The following is a 13,415-nucleotide window of genomic DNA, read 5'->3' on the forward strand; positions in this document are numbered from 1 at the left end:
AAAACGCCTTACGGTCTGAAGTTTTATGCTTAAGGAAGAAATGCTCTTGGCGAATGCAGGACTTGGCAACCAGCAGTGGACAATAAATATAGTTTAGGATGTGATTCATTAGTTGCTAAGAAAAAGTCATGATTAAAGTTTTATTGATTAAGAACAAGAAATTAGAGATTTAGTATAAGAAAACTAGCAAACAAAGACCTACAAATTTAAAATTGAACTTGGTCTTGATTGGCATGATTTTAACCGCATATTTGTAGCTTAATTATAGTGGTTTAATTCTTTTGTCCAATTAAATGTTCTTTGTGTATATAGTCACCTTTTCTTGCATTACATTTCTATTATTTTTCCTTGACGCTTCTTTGCTAAAACCCACGCTTTAATTGCGCTGTAAACTTAGAGCTCCCAAAAATATGGGTGCTTTTTCACTGTTCACTGTTCACTACTCTGGAAAGGTGCAACAACACAAGGGATCAGTCAAGTATTATGCTTTTCCATTTCAACAAACAAGGAGGGTATGAGTAAGGGGTGCAACAACAATAGGGACTTGACCACTGAAGTTTCACCTCAGTCTAGCACCCAAGCACAAGAAAAGGTTGGGGAAGTAATGCCATGTAAAGCAATATCACAATTCTTGAGTAGCCTTTGTGCACTCTCAAATAACATGAGACACCATGGCGAATCCACATACTTTTTTTTCCTCCCGTTAATGTTTGCAGACACATAAGTAGAAGCCTTGAAAGTCTTACTGATGTTTTTACCAGTTTATACTTTTGCTACATTCAATAGAATACCCTAATCCTAAGAATGTCAATCAATGAGGTAAGAGCTTTTAATTAGTCACTCATTTACAACTATAATCTTATTTTACTAAAATACTTCTACAATGACTGACAAAAGTTATTTACCTGGACATCATCATTAAACATTCTATAGTTGTTTCTATAACGCTGCAACAGCTTGAAGGCCCACTTGCTTTGAAAATCTTCAAACTGTGAATTAAAAGGACATTACATACATAACATGAAATTTGTGACGAGAATGAAGACAAGAGCTCAAATGACCAAGGAATGTACCTGCACAATCACATGGGGCCAACGAGTATAAACAGCCTCCATAAATTCATCAATTACTTCAAGATACTCCTCTCCATCAAGTCGATGCTCTTGCAATCCCAAATCTTTGGGCATGAAAAAGAATATCCTCAACTTCAGTGAAAATGAAAGAGATATATCCTGAATTTATGGGCATTACTGGTAACAAGCTAAAGTATGACTGAGTAACAGTATATCAAAAATGTTCCTAACAAACTCAAGATGCTGAGAGGAAGTAATCAATCATAGCATGATGGCAATCATCAATATCGACAAAAAGAATAGTCGCAATAAGAAATTTCAACTATCTACAGTATCATATAGATAAACTTAAAAGAGTATGGAAACAGAGGAAGTTGTAATAAGTACTAAATAATACATGTATACATGGACTTACGAGAACGTATCAAGGAGCAAGTGCACTTATCAAGCAATAACCAAAAATTTTAGCTGGGGTAGATATGGATCAAATGCTAAGCATCTTCCAGCCGAAGTTCATATGCACCTGTATTTTTATAAGTTTTTCTAAAATACATTGAAATACTGGAGCTCCGCTAAATGTACTTATATTATATTATTCAGCTTTATAGCCAGTAATTGTATGTCTGCATGATCTCAAATATGTTTTAGCATCAGGTCAAACACTCATCTGACAATTATCAGTAATCTTGTTAAGACAGGTGAGTCGGAAGCGACAAGTGCAATTTATATTTATCAGTGCTACACCCCTTGGAAGTAGCCATGCGCATAAGCAGAAAAGTAAAAGTACGAGCCAATGGGCGAAAAACGAACCATACAGTCCTTTGTTCATCTCCTAGACCAACCCATATGAAACCTAGAGTTCGTCTGCTCCTCAAAAACCAGGATCCTCCTCTATTTTTTTTTCCAATGGAGCACAAACAACATCAAGCTAGGAGAGAGGGTCAATATTGCATGGATTAGGCAAATATTAAGTTGAAAAGCTTACTCCAGCAATTTGTCAAATTAGAGATCCTTTTTTACCCATCCGCTTATTCATTTGTAATGATCAGCAATCAATGGTTTGGAAACCTCTTGCCAAGTCAAGAGTACCTCTTATCAGATTCCGAATGGATCATGTACCACCACATATATCACATGGACTGTACCCCAAAATGCCAGGTATATGCAACATAAAACTCCATTTAACCACACATTTCCATGAGCAGTATCATCATGCCTTCACTTAAGATATCAAAGAACAACTGACTACGTTGATATACATCAATCCATTCGGGTAAACATAAGACACATATGCAGGACACTTTCCAAAAACTAAAGAAAATATAGAGTAGCAATTGGTTTGTAGTGATTTGATCTTTGATGAATGATGTAGCGCATGATAATCAACCATGATGAAGAATAAGTACTCACATAACGGGTCTTTCAAAAGTTTCTCATTGTCAGTTCCAACATCTATCATTACAGGCAATACCTATTGGAAGCAGAAGAAGATGGAATCAGTATATTTAAAAAGAATGTTAAAGACAAGAGTCTAATATAAAAACTTGTCAGAAAGAGAATTAAGAGAATAAAATCATAAAGAATTACAGACATCTGATGACACATACCCTGATATCAGCAATAACAAAAGATAAGTTGATCAATTAAAAAGTAGTTTCTACCATAAGAAACCCAACAAGACTACAACTATTCACTAGAACTAGAGAAAACTCTAATACAAGACCTTAATTTAAAAGAATAAAAGAACAACAACAGAAAATTTACAGAGTGCTTGACATCTCAGTCATTTTTTAAAGCAATCGCTAGAAGTACTTGCAAATCACTAACAATTACATCAATTCTTTGTTAAAATCAAACTTCTCAAAAAGTAAAAATCTTTGAGATACTAGATAATTTATCTGTTTCCTCTTTCCATCTCTTCATTTAAATTTACTTTTCTTTTTGGTGTCTTATAATTTTTGTGCTTACTTCATGGAAACCATCTGATTCATCATGCAATATAAAATAGCAACATAGAGCAAGAATATACTCTTTGAGGGTTGATTCCAGCAGCAGCCACATACAGATCCAGCTTCCCAATTGCAATACCAATACCCTGAACTCCAAGATCTCCAAGACCCAATATTCTACTTCCATCAGTTACAACAATCATGTCAACCTACATTGAAACTCCAGCTATGAAAAACACTTTAATTGTTGAATGTTGATATATAGAATAAGTGAATAACTGCCATCAGAAGAAAAAAAATGAAAAACATTTATTCTAGTGAAAAAGATCAAAGTCAAAAAAAAGAGTTATCCATCTCACAAGACCAATTATCACTCTAGTGAATTTATCTCTCCCCTTTATTTCTTCTTTTTTCTTTTTTGAGGGGTGGTGGGGGGTTTAAAGGATCAGTCCATTGATAATTTGATATTATTGCAGTGAGACTGTACATATGTTCATTTTTCTTGCAAGGTACCACAAGATCATTTTTCTCCATTTGTGCTGGATGTTTAGACGAAAAAATATCTATTTGACATAAAATGTTTACCTGATATAATGCAAAAGCAAATTAAGGTGCTGCACAGCTTTGTTGATCTAATCAATTCGACATAATCTTCTATCTAAGAATCTATTGAACTGCTGACTAATTGCAGACTACTGGCACAATTACTCTACAGTTACCTACTTTTTTGGATAAGGAATTACTCTACAGTTTCTTATTCAGCCCTTTTTAGTCAACAGTTCAAAACAGTAAGAATTTTTGTGTATCAAAGGAAGATATTGAAGTACAAATAATTTGTAAAAGGAGGTAACTAATCAGTGACGCATTAATTCAGTAGGAAAGACAACAATATGCAAATGTTTCCCTAACAAAGAAAGCTTGTCGTAGAATGAGCGAGTTCACATATATACAAACCTGATCAGCTGGCCAGTTGTAAACCATACACAAAACTTATCAGTGACACATTAATTCAGTAGGAAAGACAACAATATGCAAATGTCTCCCTAACAAAGAAAGCTAGTAGTAGAATGAGCGAGTTTACATATACACAAACCTGATCAGCTGGCCAGTTGTAAACCATCGACATCATCTCCCCACGATCTGCAGCACTGAAGTACATGCCCCTCGGACGTCTGAACAATCCACTGTACTTTTGGCAAACAAGACCCACCGTAGGAGTATAAACTATGGGTGCATATTCCTCAATATTCTCAATTAAAACCTGCCACAGTCAGGAAAAACTCTCACTGATAGTTCCTCACATGCAACTATTTGATAACGAAACAATACAAATTAACTAAATGTTGCTCTTGTTTAGCGTCGAACTCAAGACCTCCCCCTTACAAATAGTTGTACGTGATGTCCAAAGAATAATAATATTAACATGATAATAAATTACTCAAAACATCTAATAAATGCAACTTTGTCCTGATTTATTTATTTCAAGTAATTTCTTCCTATTTGGCAGGACATATCATTGCTTCAACTTACCGAAGACATGATCCTCGATAGGAAGGTGTGCAGGTCGAGAATTAAGGTTGAAGGTGTGCAGGTCGAGAATTAAGGTTGAAGATTATCAGGTGATGGTAGGCTAGGAACCCGTATTTTAGCACTCTAATCACTACACTTTACTTGTGTTTGAGCTTAAATGATAGTGATTTGCACTTATTACGTGTTTTATGTCTTGAAGGAAATGATTCCGAGTTAAAAAAGATAATTTGGAGCGAAATCGAACAATGTGGAGCTTTGAAATCTGAGTAAAAGCCCAAGGAATTGAACCGGGATCGTATTCGGGGGTTGAGAACCAAGTCTGGATACCCAAAAAGTGAAAGAAGAATTTTTTCTAAGAAAATTGCACTACCGCGCCGCATGGGGCGCCACGAGGCGCGGCAGTGCAATTGAAGTTGGTCTGCCAGAAACAAGCCTCTGAATATCTCCACTGGCGACGGTGCATGAGGGGCCGCGCCCTGCGTCGTTCATGTGTAATTTTGTCAGTGTTTTCCTACTTCGGCTTGGAACGGGTAGTTCCATTCGAACCCGCTTCTACATGGTATAAATATATCAAAAACACGTTTTTAAGGGACTTTTGACTTACGGAAGATTGGGAGAGCATTGGAGACTCTAAAGGACAAGGATTCATCATTCTTTCCTCAAGTCAACCACGAGTATGGATTGAATTCATGTTTTCTTATTCTTTAACTCTATTTGTGATGACTTTCTCCATGATTATGGAGTAGTTTACTTTAGGGATTGACGGATATGATGTTTTGATTGATATTTGTGGATTTTAACTCTAGTTATTTTGCATGAATTTGTTTATGGAGCTTTGAAGAGATTGCAATTTTGTTGACCAAATTATTTTAATAGAAAGAGGAATATTTTGGGTGATTATCTTTGCATATTTCGTTTTGGTTTAATTCAATGATTTTTTTAAATAATCGAAATGAATTGTTAATTAAATCAAGTTAGGAGAATATTCGAGAGATGTTTTCTTAAAGACTAGTCCATTAACGTATTCTAGCATACCTTTACAGTGCTTTATATTAGTTCACCTCGTAGAGTACAGATTTAATCGAGAGAGGAATCTTGGCTATATGATTGAACTAATCATCGAGTGAATTCGTGAGAATCATTAAAACATTAGAGCAGGGTCGTTTCTATGTTGTGAAGCGTCACACTCTTCACAACACTGCATTAGAGTGAATCGAACTATAGTTAGATCCCGAATAGCTATCTTGCACCTATCCTGTCACGTCCCTTATTTCTTCCATTGATTATTTCTCCGTTGCTCTACTCTTGTCTCTCCGTAGTCACTTGTTAATTGCTTTAGTTTTAATAGTTAATTTTAGTTTATAATCATTCCAATCAAAGTGTTAATCATCCTGAATAGTAATTAACTAGAGATTATTCTAACATTGTTGAAATCCAATCCATGTGGAGACGATAATTAAACTATACTATCTTTAGTAGCAAGCATCAAGTCATCAACTTCGTGTTGTGTTTTGCGCTCGTCATCAGGTAGTCGTGAGTTTCTCCTAGTCTTACCAGTAGTGCTAGTATTATTCTTGTATTTTCTTATTCCTGATTTTTTAATTATTACATGTTATGTCATTCGCTTTTGTTACCCTATTACCTAGTAGTTGGTATTGTTTGTTGCTTTATTTTTACCGTTTCTTGAGCCGAGGATCTATCGAAAACAACCTCTCTACTTTCACAAGGCAAGGGTAAGGTTTGCGTACACATTACCCTCCCCAGATCCCACTTGTGGGATTACACAGGGTTTGTTGTTGTTGTAATTTCTTCCTATTTGACATCTTTCAAGACTTCAGAGATTAAAGTATGCAATACGAGATCCAAAAGAAAAATGAATATGACAAACCAAAAAAAATTAAAGCTCTAAAGAACCACATCTTTGTATTTATTGATTGTTCCTTTGTGTACGCACGACAATGTTGTCAAAGGCTCGCTTGAAAAGCGCTTAAGCCCTAAAGCTACGTGTACCAAGCTGAGCACTTTGTCTCATTTAGGCAACGCTTTGCTTCATCCACTATGGCAATAAGGTGTGCCTCTCATTATACATGGGCTTCATCTTCAAGAACGGAGCAAAAGAATAATTGTTTACTCAGTTATGCTTTTTCCAATTTCTTTGTGCATATAATTACTGGTTGTTTATATAGTTAATATTCTTGAATCACATATAGTTAATACCCTGGGTTGCTCTAATGGTAAGCACCCTCCATTTCCAACCAAGAGGTTGCGAGTTCGAGTTGTCCCAAGAGCAAAGGTGGGGAGTTCTTGAAGGGAAGGATGCCGGGGGTCTATTGGAAACAGCCTCTCTACCTCAGGGTAGGGGTAAGGTCTGCGTACACACTAACCTCCCCAGACCCCACTAGTGGGATTATACTGGGTTGTTGTTGTTGTTGTCTTTCTTCACGGATCTGCACTTCGCGCTTAAAACCCAAACATACCACCAGGGCATTTTATTATTTTATTTTATTTTGCTTTTCACCTTTGATAAGGCTAGAGCGTCGTCTGTGTGTGCATGCGCATTTTCATGGTTATCTTTCCAAGACTTGGCTCATATTTTAGACTATTCACCACAAGAAAAATGTTGAAAATGCTTAAAATCAAAAAGGCATAACTTGCTAATCTATTTCAGAAGTTCGGAGTTGCACGGTATTTTGTCTGTTCCATGTAATAAAATGACTAAAGATTGTGAGTTTAACGTATGTTAATAGTATCCCATATAATATATATATATATAGCAGACAAAATTTCCCTGCCATACTCAGCCTACCTATTCAAGAGAACAAAGCCTAGCTACAATAGTATTTATTCTCCTTTCAAGGGAGATATATTTGTATTATACACACAGACACACAAACAGAAAAGAAAGGCTTTTATTAATAGATATATCCTATATAACCCTATTAGAGGTCACAACTGAACAAAATCAAAGATCTCTCATGCTTATATCACGGGAATGACCCTGCTTGGTAGCAGGAGCTTAGGGGTTTTAAAGCATCAGGATGAAAAGAAGAAAAAGATCTTCAGGATGACAGTTCTTAAAAGGGGCACATGGGAGTTGCAATACAAGAATTCCCGAGGTAAGCGCAAGGATGTCACTAATAACTTGTAGCTTGCTTCTTCTTTTTTTTCCCTTTAGGCGGTAAGTTTTGCAATGGTAGTTACTGAAAAGTAAGGTGCACATTGTCACAATGTATGAGACATGTAATGCCCAAATGTGCAAACCTAAGAACAATAAGGTTCATTCGATTCACATTCTAGTTCTGCAGGGATTGTTCATGCAAGAAAGAAAGAAGAAACTTTTATGTTGTGATAAATAATACATGAAATGTGTTTTTATTATGACCAAAATAATACATGAAATTTTATGTAGAGAAAACTTATTGTAAGGGTATCTTTGTCTTTAAATACATTTATTTCTGCATTGCTAATACATATTCTCTTCTTCCATATTTTATCTCACATAAAATAATACATAGACTCCCATATAATGAACAGTTACCACCAAAGATAGCAGTGGGATGGATAAGATCCCTCCAACTTTAACCAGAGGTCGTGGGTTCGAGCCGTGGGAATGAAAAAAATCCTAGTAAAAAACGCTTACCCTTTTAATGAGGCATTATGCGGCAGCGTGTATCTGAATTAGTGGGAGTCCCAATGTGGGTACCGGACACCGGGTGAAATCCTAAAAATATGTGGGTATTGTCTAATATTGCATTAGTTATGCAAGAATTATTTTTTATATGATCAACCAAAGGCCGCATTAATTATGTGCGGTTATTTTCAGCAATTCCTCCAACCAAACATTATATTATGCAGGATTTTATGTCAGGATCACTTATCCTAATCCCTCCAACTAGAATCCATAGAGCAATACAAGACAATGCAATGTTATAAAAGGATAAGTTCAGCCACTCACCTTGTAGTACAAAGTCTCATTTCTATCATGCAAGCGATTAAGTATCCGCCACTTGGCCAAAACATACGGGTCAGATGGGCCATCTCTAGCTTGCACTTCAAGCCTCTTCAAGTCGGCCACTGTTAAATGCAGAAAAGGGTTCAAAGTTGACAAAGTAAATAATTAAACTCAAAGAACACCAACATACCTCTTGGGGGGGGGGGGGGGAATTCCTACATAACTAAAACTCTGAATCTGTTGCTTTAATGATTCAAGTTTTGTGAATGGATAGGAAGATTTAATGATTCGAATTTTAACAAAGCTCTTTTAATGGATCCATTACCTAGAATCGAGAAGAGGAGAAAGTATATGCCACTAATAAAAGTGAGAAACTGAACTATTAAGCATATTAACCAAAAATAAAATGGAAAAATCCACTGTTATAATCCATATGATCCTGAAAATCTCCAATTTGCAAAAAACACTGCAGATTTTTTCTCAAACTCAAAAAAAAAGGGAGGGGGGAGGGGGCGCACTCCGAGGCTGCAGGAGTTATCCATAGTAACACTCAAATGCTAAAGTTTCATAGATTTTGACTTTGAAGAAGCCCAAATATGATTGCATTTAAATTGTGGATAGAGACTTACTGAACCGTGCAGTTTGTTGTTCAAAAGACATCACGTTTGGAGGCAGGAGGCCACGAATGTGAAGACGATCACGTTCTGTAAATGAGAATGCTGTTCCCTAAAATTCATACATATTATTGTAAATATTGACTTCAGTCTTTCCAATGTTCACATGAATTAACAATATGAAACAGTCTAATGCAAGAAAATACTTGTCAGTATAATTTTTTGAAATGGACTTATCACACTATACTTGTCGGCATGATTGATGAAGATGGACTGCGTAATCAAAATTTCTACACACAATTTTTCCAGTTAATTTCTCCAATTCAAGCACTTAAAACCAGAAGATGAATTGTTTAAAACGAAATAAGATGATGAACGGCCTAACACCATCCACTAGAAAGAAAAGATGAGTTAAATCTTTTCTTCAGAGATATACTTTTGTCTATATGTGGTCAAGTTAAACAGTGTTTCCCTATTATCTCTTTTCTTTCTTCTTGCTTTTTCCTTCCCAGAAGTAATGTAATTATATTAGGAAAAAAAGAGTGCAACTACTTTATAAAGCACAAGAGGCTTGCAAAAACCTGTAGCCTACTCCATTCTTTGGTAAGCCGGTCGAAAATCAGCCAAATCAGACAAGCTTTCTAGGTAACTCCAGTTTATCTATTTTTCTATTATAAAATCCACCGTATTCTTTTTTCGAGAAAGTAAACTCCACCATATTCTTAATAAGCCTTTTACTATAAGCCCGGAATTTTTATCTATATATAACAGCTACTACAAACAGGGGCAGGTGACCAAGACAAGGTTGGGAGATCATGTTGAATGTTATACCCATACACAACGTAATAATCATTACGGAACCTCTAAATCACTTTCCAATGAATTACATTTTTATAATCTTCCAAGGGACCCGAACAAAGCTCCAGGCAGCTTTACTAAGGTTTCTTTAAGATGTACTAGCCTGCCATCAAGGGGTATCTAATGAATGCTTCAAACCACTTCCACAATGCTGAAATTTTTTAGAGGAGCCTTTGCTCCTCTTATATTGCTCTCATTCCGGAGGAATGGTGCTAAAGTACTAAAATCCTTTAGACCCAGTAGCTTGATTGGTTGTTTCTGTAAGATTTTATCAAAAGTACTTGTGGAAAGGCTCAAAAGGATGATCTCTAATTTAGTCAATACTTCTCCAATGGCTTTTATTAGTGATATTAGAAAAGAAATATCATGGATGCTTCTTTGCTAGCCCACTAGTATTTGCAAATCGGATATCGAGAAAGCTTTCAATCATGTAAACTAGAACTTCTTGTTGAATCTTCTGAATCTTTTGGGACATACGGGCTTTAGTCTCAAAAGGATCAATTGTATCAGGTTCTGCATCTCCTCTCTAAGGTTCTGTGCTCTTATCAATGGTACATGTTCACAGTTTCGTCCCTTAACAACGAGGACTAAAACAAGGAGGCCCTCTCTCTCTTTTTTTCTTTAAAGGAAGAAACTAGCAAGATGCTTTATAAGTTTGTTCAAGCAAATTGGATCTCTGGCTTTCCAGATGATGCTCTGGCCTTTAAAGGCGAATATGTCGTATTTTCTATGCAAACGATACCTTCATTTTTTGCAACACTGAGGAACATCATATTTATGTTATTAAGGATAATTCTTACTGTCTTCGAGGTTGCTTTGGACTACACATCAATTTTTCAAAAAGTTCTCTGTTTTTGTCAGTTAGGTTGTAAATATTCATCAACTTCATAGCATCTTAAAATGCAACATTGGTTCTACTCCTAAGACATATCTGGGACTACTATTGAGTGAAAAGCATAAATAAGTCACTATTTGGAATGAGGATCTTGAGAAGATGGAGAAAAAAATTGGCAAACTGGAACAGAGAATATTTATCGTTGGGGAAGAGTCACAGTGTTGTTGATGCTCTTCCCACTTACACCACATCCCCCTTTACTGCTCTTACTTCAATCTCAAAGCGTATGAACAAGTTGAGAAGAGTTTCTTTGAAATGGAAACAAATAGAGCAACTCTTTCTATCTATCTTATTAGATGGATCAGTCTTACAAAAAAAAAGGGGGGGGTGGGGGGGGGGAATGTGGGTATGGGGATCAAGAATTTGAAGTGCCAAAATGGAAGTTTACAATTGAAATGGCATTGCAGATTGGAAGGAGGATAATGCAAGCACCAAGGGTGTGGCCTAGTGGTCAATAAAGTGGTGGAGAACCATGAGGTTTCAGGGAGGCAGAGGCATAAAACACTAAGTGATTTATAACCATCTGCCTAAGCATTGGTGCGCAAAGTTATACCGAACCTTGAGAAGATAATTCAACGATTTTTTCCTTTCATCAACATAAGAAGCACCCATAACCAAGAGTCATGCCTAAACATCAACAAATTTGAGTTGGTTTTTTTTAAGGAGGTAAAAAAATATTTCTACAAATAAAACAGAACTAAGAGTGTATTGCTAAAACGGTACAGGTGCAACAAAAGAGTACATTTTTAGCAAAAGTATGCCCCTTCTAATCCTCTCAACATCTCTAGAATTGAAATTTGAGTCAATGTTTGGGCACAGTATTAACTGATCAGTTGTTTCTAATAAAAAATGAATAATAACAATTTACAGATCATGAGATTTCAATAACAAATAAATCAACTAACCCACTAAAAGAATTCAGTAAGACAAGAACTCATTTTACAAACCAAATAATCAGAATATGCATGCAAATTGTTGAACCACTGATTTTAAACAAAGAAAAAACACTTGAAAAGAAATGATGGATCTGGTAAATTCAGATTCAATAAATTTCATGAAACATAATAGGGAATAATTTACTGTTTGCTTTAGTACCTTGTTAAACCATGGATCGTGAAGAATGTCATGACTACGTTTGTGAACAATGGTGGGACGGTGACCTTCCGTCGTGGTAAATTTCCTCGAAGAAGTTGAATTCACTGCTGTTACTCTTTGCTGTAAAAGCCTCAGTAGAGTAGAGGAGAGTCGCATTTGACGAGAAAAATTCGCCATTTTTCGGATCGAAGAGAGAACACAAAGGGGAAAGTGAAGTTCTTATTAATAAACCCTATAAATAATCACACACATATTCGATTCGATGTAGTGAAAAAAGAAAGAAGCAAAAAAGTACAGTGGCCGGAAAAAGGTTAAACTGAAGGTAATTGAATAATGATTGTTCCTTTCCTTAATGGGAGCAATTTTCATAGCCAGTCAAAGCCTGTTCGACCCGGCTCATTTATGATGAGAATAAGATGTCTCACTTTTCCACGTTTATCTTTGTCCTTTGCTTATTTAAAAGGCAAAATAAATAGTTTACTATCTTGTCCCCAAATTCCACTTACATACTTGTTAAAGACGGAAATCATATTACATATCAAAACTTTTAAAGGTGTGTCAATTATACATCACTTCGGCATTTGACCACATCTACTTAAAAAATTGTTATTACATGCGTCAATCAGCATATGACACGTGTCATAAATCGGAAAAAGAAAAAAAGAATTGAAAAAAAAACCTCTGCCCCCTCCTTATCTTCCCAAAGAAAAAACCCCACCCCCTCCTCATCTCCCCAACCCCAACATCTTCTCCGCCATCACCATAGTACCACCAACATTTCCACTACAATTACCTTCTTCCCTAACTATAGATTCAACTCTTTGCCCGGTTTTTAACAAGTTTTAACAACATCCATCACAAATCCTTATACAAATTTCAAATTCAAGCTCAAACCCAAAGCTTCAAACTTGTTAATGGAGTTTGAATTTTATCAAAATTAATCACCTAAGTAAATTTTTATTCAACAATAATTACGAATTTAAACTAATTTTCTAGGTCATGGAACACCAAAATCAACAAGACCCTATTAAATTTTCAAGCTTTTTCAAAAGGTCAATAATGGTAATTTTTACTAGACCCAATAGCTCCTCTTTTCTTCTTCTTTTTCTTTTTCTTCTTATTCATGGGGGTTGGTTAGAAAGACGAAACATGAGGGGAGTATACTAAACTATGATGGAGGTTGGGGAAGAAGACGAGGGGGGAACTCTGGGGTGTGGGTTAGGGAAGAAGACATGAGTTATTTTTTTCTTTAATTTGGGAAGAAAATAGTTAAAAGGGGAAAAGCAAAAAAAAAATTAGATGAATTTTGTAGTTTTTACGTGCCTCTTTTATGTGTAATACACGCGTGTGACACATGGCAAAAGTGGTGTGTAATCGACACACTTTTAAAAAAATTGGTGTGTAATACCATTCTTGTGTTTAACATGTGTGTAAGAGGGATTTGAGTAC

General features: G+C 35.8%; 1 protein-coding gene across 1 annotated transcript in view; it reads right to left on the reverse strand.

Annotated features, from left to right (window-relative positions):
* LOC104224059 (NAD-dependent malic enzyme 62 kDa isoform, mitochondrial) overlaps positions 1 to 12,397 on the reverse strand; it is a 38,195-nt gene extending 25,798 nt beyond the window's left edge. Inside the window, exons 1-8 of the mRNA XM_070165191.1 lie at positions 11,967 to 12,397; positions 9,134 to 9,230; positions 8,508 to 8,626; positions 4,116 to 4,283; positions 3,103 to 3,231; positions 2,484 to 2,544; positions 1,074 to 1,177; positions 906 to 989 (exon numbers count right to left, since the gene is read on the reverse strand). Coding sequence (XP_070021292.1) covers positions 906 to 989; positions 1,074 to 1,177; positions 2,484 to 2,544; positions 3,103 to 3,231; positions 4,116 to 4,283; positions 8,508 to 8,626; positions 9,134 to 9,230; positions 11,967 to 12,143 — 939 coding nt within the window. The 5' untranslated portion in view covers positions 12,144 to 12,397. The remainder of the gene's footprint in view (positions 1 to 905; positions 990 to 1,073; positions 1,178 to 2,483; positions 2,545 to 3,102; positions 3,232 to 4,115; positions 4,284 to 8,507; positions 8,627 to 9,133; positions 9,231 to 11,966) is intronic.
* Between the last annotated feature and the right edge of the window lie 1,018 nt (positions 12,398 to 13,415).

Source organism: Nicotiana sylvestris, chromosome 12, assembly GCF_000393655.2.
Source record: "Nicotiana sylvestris chromosome 12, ASM39365v2, whole genome shotgun sequence".
In the NCBI taxonomy this organism is placed as follows: Eukaryota; Viridiplantae; Streptophyta; class Magnoliopsida; order Solanales; family Solanaceae; genus Nicotiana; species Nicotiana sylvestris.